This window comes from Pezoporus occidentalis, unplaced genomic scaffold (assembly GCF_034315485.1).
Source record: "Pezoporus occidentalis ecotype Australia unplaced genomic scaffold, CSIRO_AGI_Poc_V1 ctg140, whole genome shotgun sequence".
NCBI classification, from domain to species: domain Eukaryota; kingdom Metazoa; phylum Chordata; class Aves; order Psittaciformes; family Psittacidae; genus Pezoporus; species Pezoporus occidentalis.
In genome coordinates, this window is record NW_026913210.1 from 438429 (window position 1) to 445068 (window position 6640).

The following is a 6640-nucleotide window of genomic DNA, read 5'->3' on the forward strand; positions in this document are numbered from 1 at the left end:
ACAGGCACGGACCCTACTGTTCCTTTCCTAGGCTGAGGTTCCCATCGCTGCTTCGGGAAGCCATCCCGAGTACTCGCCGCTGAGCCACTGGCCACCCCGTGCCGTGCCAGGTTGCAGCCACCCCTGTATCACCGGCTCCCCGCTGCCCGGGCTGCAGGCGCTCCCGGATGGGAGGTTCCGGGGGCGCAGTTGCCGCCGACCCCCGCTGCCCGCAGAGAGGAGTGAGTGGCCCTGGCGGAAGCTCCCCAATGGGGCTCGCCGACAGAGCACACAGCAGAGAGGGGTGAGGGGTCCGCCGCAGACGCGGAAGGCTTGCTCCGCTGCATCCGAGCCGCCGGCACATCGCAGCACACTGACAGGGATGCACGATGGCTCTAGCAAGAGCAAGAGCTAAATAAATAAATAGACAAGTAAATTGATTGACCGGAGAGAGATGGAGGGAGGGAGGGCTGGAGGCAGCATTCCGCATCGAAACAAGTGGGACGTTGCAGACCCTGCCACCCCCCGTCCGAACTGCCTCTGCTTCCCGGAGGGGAGCCGTCCGGGGGCGGCCTGCGGTACCCCCGTGCCACGAGGGGAGGGGCTGGGATTTCGGCCTTGCCCCCCCCCCCCCCCGGACGAGATGGGCTGAGCTGGGGGTCGCCGTGTTGGGCCGACGGGCCGCCCCCTTTCCCCGGCGTCCCCCCGCCCGCCGCGGCTCCATCCATAATTAATCGCCTCCCCGCAGCCGCCGCGATAAGAGAGGGCGGGCGGGGACGAGGAGGCGGCGGCGGCCGGGAGGCGGTGGGGGGAGCGTGTGCGCTCGCCGCGCCCGGCTCACTGCGGCCGGCGGCTGCCTGCCGTGCGGAGCGAAGCGGAGCCCAGCCGCCCCGTCGGGGAGCGCCGCGGTCGCATGGCCGCGCCGCGCCGCGCCGCCGCCGCCGCTGCGGGGCCAGGGGGGGCCGCGGGAGGAGGATGAGGCGGGCGGCGGGGAGGCGGCGGCGGCGGCGGCGCGGAGGATGAAGTGGAGCGTGCGGGGAGCCTGCGCCGCGCTCTCCAGCTGCCTCCTGCTCGCCTGCGCCCTCAGCGCCGCCGCCGTGGGCCTCAAGTGCTTCTCGCTGGGCTCCGAGCTGAAGGGCGAGCCCTTCCGCCTGGGCACCGCCGCTGGAGCCTTCTACTCCGGGCTGCTGCTGGCCGCCGGACTCTCGCTGCTCGCCGCTGCGCTGCTCTGCTGTCGTCCGCCCGACGAGGCACCCGCGGCACCGGCTCCAACCCCAGCCGCTGCACCGGCCCTGACCCCGGCTCTGGCCTCGGACCCGGCCGGGGACCCGGACCCGGCGGGAGGCGGCACCGGCGGGGGGGAGGTGGCGGCCGCACCGTCGGGGCCAGTGGAGAAGGCGCCGCCCGGGGGGCGGCAGAACTTCCTGCTGCTGGGGGTGCTGGTGTTCATGCTGGGCGTGCTGAGCGCCTTCGCCGGCGCCGTCATCGACGGCGACACCGTGTCGCTGGTGGAGAGGAAGTACTCGCACTACTGTCTGCTTCAGACCGGCGGCGCGGCCCGCCCGCGGAGCGGCCCAGCGGTCCCCGACGGCTCTGCCGTGGCGCTCCGCTGCCAGAAGCTCCGGGACTACCAGCAAGGCTTGGTGCTCTCCACCGTCTTCAACGCGCTGGAGTGCCTCCTGGGCCTGCTTAACCTGCTCCTCGTCAAAAACTATAAGGCCTCGCAGCAGCGCGGACGCCGGCGGCGCCGGCGTCGAGCGGCCCCAGCGGCTGCAGCGGCGGCGAGCGGGAGGCGGCGGCGGCGGCGGGGCGGCCCCTGCGGCGGCGGCGGTGGCAGTGGCGGGCGGCGGGCGCCGCGCCACAGCCAGGGCTCCCTCTTCTCCGGCGGCGAGCCCGAGCTCAGCCCCGGGGATTGCCCCTTCCAGGCCGTCTCGTACATCAACGTGGGCGTCTTCCACGTCTTCGACGAGGCTGGCGTGGAGGTGCACTGCGGCGGGCATCCCTCCGTCGAGCTTCCTGGCTACTCGCCCATGGACCCCGAGCTCAACGCCTCCTACCCCTACTGCTACCCGCTGCCCAGCGAGCAGCCGCCGGCCTACGAGGAGATCTACCCCAGGGAGCCCTGCGCTCACGGCACCTAGCGCCCACCGCCGGCGGGACCCCTTACTGCCAGCCCGGGCCTCGGCTCTCCGTGGCAGCCGGAGCGGAACCCGGCGGCGGAACGGACCGGGAGCGGGTCCGCCAGCTCCTCTCAGACGCGGGGCCCGGGGACGGCCATCGCACCACCGACGGGACGGGTCGTGGGCAGGTGCCGCCGTGCCTCTGGCTCTGCGGAAGCTTCTCCCCTCTCCCTCCCTGCTCTCCTCTTCCTTCTCCCCACTCCGTCCCACCGGCCCCTCCGTCCGCCGGCGGCTGAATTTTCCGAAGGCTGCGCAAGAAACGCCGAAGGGTTGGTTCCTCCCGCTGCCTCTCCTCCGTAGCCAAGTTTAGTTCCCTTCAAAGTGATTCATCAGTCTCCAGCTTTAGCAGTCCAGAGTTACCCATTTATGATAACCAGCCAGTGTAAGGAAAAGGCGTCATGAAGCTTCTTTACCTCTCAAAAGAGCTAAATTTCTAAACAACGCAGAGACATTTGTGTCACGTTTACTAGAGATGTATTGGGGATCTTTAACGTTTACACTACTCCTTGGGAGAATTGAGTTCTGTTTTAAGATTTAGTGAGTTAAAACATTCATTGGTCTTGTAAGATGCACATTGAGAAAAACCTGCACTTTGAAAAAGAAACAGGAAAAAAAAAATCAACGTTTTTGTACACTAATGTGCCTGCTTTTGTTGATAACTTCTTACTGTAAAAGCTTTCAGAAGTCTATAGTGAAAATGTTTGGTAAATTCACTGCAGTTTAAAATCGATGATTAGTTCCTTTACTAAACAACTGAGATGTTGCTAGGATATGGCAGTTAAAAGGAAGTCCAAATGTCATACACATTCCTTTTTGTAAACAGGTTCTGTGTTTTTAATGCAAGGCAGGATTTATTTTTGTTTTACACAGGTGAAGGGTTTAATTCTATTTTGTACAACTACATGGTTTACCTTGTAATGAGTTCCATTTTACCTGTTACAATTCATCAATCTGGTAAGCTTGAATATTAAAAGTTTTATTTGAAATATATATATTGTAAAACAGCCTTAACTGGTGCAATGGTCAGTTTTAAAGGAAAAAAAAAAAACAACAACCCAACAACAACAAAAACAACAACAACAAAAAGATAAACCATCTTGGAAGACATCTTCCAAATGAGTTTCAAAACAATATTTAATACTCCTATAACAAAGCAAGTATTTTCTTCCTCTTTTTTTTTTTTTTTTTTTTTTTTTAAGGTCACTTTAATTCCTGAAAGGGAGGGTGGGATGGTGAAATAATGGGATGGTATGCTGTTAACTCTTTCTTAGTTTAGAGGTATTGAAAAAGCTATATGCAAAGGGAAAAACTGCCAAATCCTTTTGGATTCTGCTGTGGAATGCCAGTAACTGCTAGTGCAAGAAAGTGCTACTTAAAGGGAAGAGATATGGCATATTTCATCACATCATTCAAGAATAAGTAAAGGCTTAATTTCATGTTCCACAAAGAACCAAAAGCAAATTTTCAGGTTGCTTTTGGTTCAGTATCCCCTCCCCCAATTACAGCATACTGAAATGAAGTATTACAAAATAACCTTTCCCTTTCTGTTAATCCTGTGTTTGGAGCCTGCTGCGTAATGCCAGTGTATCAGTTATCCAGAGGCAGAGAGAGTGAAGGGAGTGAAAAGTTACAGTGTGTTTCTGTGGTCGACGGAAAATCATATTTAAATTTTTAGCTTCAGAGAGACTGACGTAATTTACAGCCTTAGAATTGGATAGAGGAGAGTTTAGCCCAAAAATATTAAAATCTCTGCACTGTTTTGTTTTCTAAAGTGTTTTGACTTGCACACTCTGTATAATCTAAAATGCAGAATGCCTGAGAAGTCTTAAAATTGCAAAGTGAAGTCTGTGAAGCTCACAGTCAAAGCTCTAATCTAGAGGAGACAGTTAAAAGCAGCATTGCCAATTTGCCAAGTAGTTCTAAATAGCAGAAATTTAAGACACAGCTCTTTCTGGCCAACAGATTTCTTGTGCAGAACGTCAGCCTAAAACATATGCCCTAGCTAAGTCCCATTTTAGTACTGAAGATAGATAGGTTTTATGCTGGCTCTCTGCAGATGCATTTCCTTAACCCTTTACAGGGAAGTGACTGGGAAGTCCTGAAGACTTTACCTTTAATACTAACTTAGGCACAAAACTAATCCTGTAACATACTGTATTGTTCGTACAGGGGAATTTGCAAAATGAATAACTAAAGCAAGGAGGCAAAAGTTCTCATGTAAGTCTCCAATTAGAGGAGTTAATGAGACAGCATAGTACCCTGTACTGAGTTTAACGGAAACTGCTAGGCTGCAGGGTGATTTTGGAGAACAGGCCAGCTGGGTGCCTAAATACAGACACAGAAGTGTAATAATAGTTGTTGGCTTTAAGAAGATTGGCTATATACATTGTAGTTCATGGAAGCTGTATCTTAATTTTACTTAAGGAATTGATTTTTGACATAAAAAGACAGTGTTTTACTTAAGATAACTATTTTAGGAATCATGAACTAGACAGTTCTGAAACTCCAGATGTTCCAAAGATCAGTGCTCAGGGAAATAAATGGAAAGTCAAGAAAGCTACCTATTATACTCAATTGTTTAAATGTAAACAATTTTAAACTATAAATTTTTAAGATTGTTAAATTCATAACTTTTTTTTTTTATATATATTTGGTTGTGTATGCACGTGTGTAAGTGTGTGTTTTATTTAAGTCTGCTCAGAATGCTATTGAATTAGGACATTTATTTGTGGTTCACTTTTAGTTCCTGAATTTCTGCTTTTTCTTCATTTGGGCTTTTATGTCCCATAGTAGTTTAATTTAGTGGTGGACAGATTGCCAGAATAATGTTCAAGTTGGACTCCCACAGAAGCCAGTAGGCATCATTTCATTGACTTCAGTGGGTCTGGGTACCTACTCTAAATAATCTTTAAAGTAATGTGGATCTTCTGGCATGACAGGATGCAGCAGTGGCATATTAGTTCTCAGTTATTTATTTGTATGGACAGCAGTATTAAGGGAGGTCACCTATGGTATTATACATATTTAAAAAAAAAAAAACTGGAAAAAATAAATTGACAGCAAATTGACTGAACAAGCCATGTTTTCTTAAAGATGGTATACAAGTGTTTCAGGTATCTGGTGACTAACTTTTCTGATAAAACACCACACGTATTTATTTCTCAGTGAGAAGAAACTTATAAATACATGATTCAAGATGAAGCTTCACAGGCATAATTGCAGTATTGTGAAGCCATTTTTAGTAAACCTGAATCATCACTCTATCTTCTGAGCAGTAATGTTAGAGTGTATAAACCATACTGTGACAAAATTGAAAATAGGCTGGTGTGGGAAGCATCGGAGCTTAGGTTACTTGCCTGAGAGGATTCATACTGTCCCTTTATTTTCCATGCCCCATCACATGATTGTCAAGGCAAATGCAAGCCTGATCGATTCATGTCACTGGACGATGTTAACTGCAAGGCTTATGCCTTAAGTAGCAAAACCAGGGAGCATGGAAGAGAAACATCATGTATGTGCTATCAAATCTCCATTTTGCTTAGCTGAAATAACAAGACTGCTTTTTGCCCCGTAGCTTGTTGTTTCAATTTGCTTAAAGCATTACTTGCATCTGTTCAAAGAGAGGAAAGAACAGATGCAATACTGCTGTTTTGGTCACAGCAGAGTACTGATTTGCTAGCAGACTGTTCCCAGCTTTCCCATCCCTTTTGCAGGTAATAGCAGTTAGTCAAGGGATGAAATGGTGGAAAATCAAGTCTGCAGTCTTTGATGCAACATGCTCCCTTCATGTGGAAAAACATATTCCCACCAGCCTATTAGCAATTCACATGAATTATTTTCACACTCAAACATTCTTGCTTAAATCTGTTACTTAGACTTTGCATTGTAATTGACAGACAGAATATATATATGAATCTAAAAACAGGGGAAAAAAGGATGTTAGAAGGAAATTGGATTAAAGTAGTACAGATTTTACTCAGAAGTTTGATTTCACTGTAGGACTTCTTTGGTTCACCAAAAAGCGCTATGGTGGCTGGTATAACTTAGATATATTTCAGACATACTGTTTAATCATCAGAAAAGGTTTCTGAATGTTCACATGAGTATGGCAATCTGTTTCTGCTTTTGGACATAGTACATATGAAAACCTTTTCTTCATTTTGGCATTTAATCTGAGATTGATCCTCAAGAAAATGTCAGTAATTGATCTTGTAATTTTAGGATCAATAAAATACATTTTAAAGCACAGCATATCCTATAAGAAAAGCCTAATGCTCTTCATTTCATATTCTTCATTGTCTTAGATGGATGTTTAATAGTACAACTAAAACTAGGGATTTAATTAGCACTTTTATTATAAAAATGTGTTTTTCAGGAATTTGCAACTTGTACAAGTGGAACCTTGACATAAAATTCCAGGTTTTACTATGAAGTCGAGTCAGTTTCTGTAAGTAAAATGTTTCTGAGTTACAGGATTTCCC

General features: G+C 49.2%; 1 protein-coding gene across 1 annotated transcript; it reads left to right on the top strand.

Moving 5' to 3' along the window:
- Positions 1–955: 955 nt before the first annotated feature.
- Positions 956–6407, top strand: TMEM271 (transmembrane protein 271). Its single transcript, XM_062609734.1, has one exon. It carries the CDS (start codon positions 999–1001, stop codon positions 2118–2120), a length of 1122 nt encoding a protein of 373 aa, XP_062465718.1. The 5' UTR covers positions 956–998; the 3' UTR covers positions 2121–6407.
- The last annotated feature ends 233 nt before the right edge of the window (positions 6408–6640 follow it).

Coding starts and splice junctions, on each gene's coding strand:
- TMEM271 (XM_062609734.1), top strand. CDS start 999: ATGAAGTGGAGCGTGCGGGGAGCCTGCGCCGCGCTCTCCAGCTGCCTC.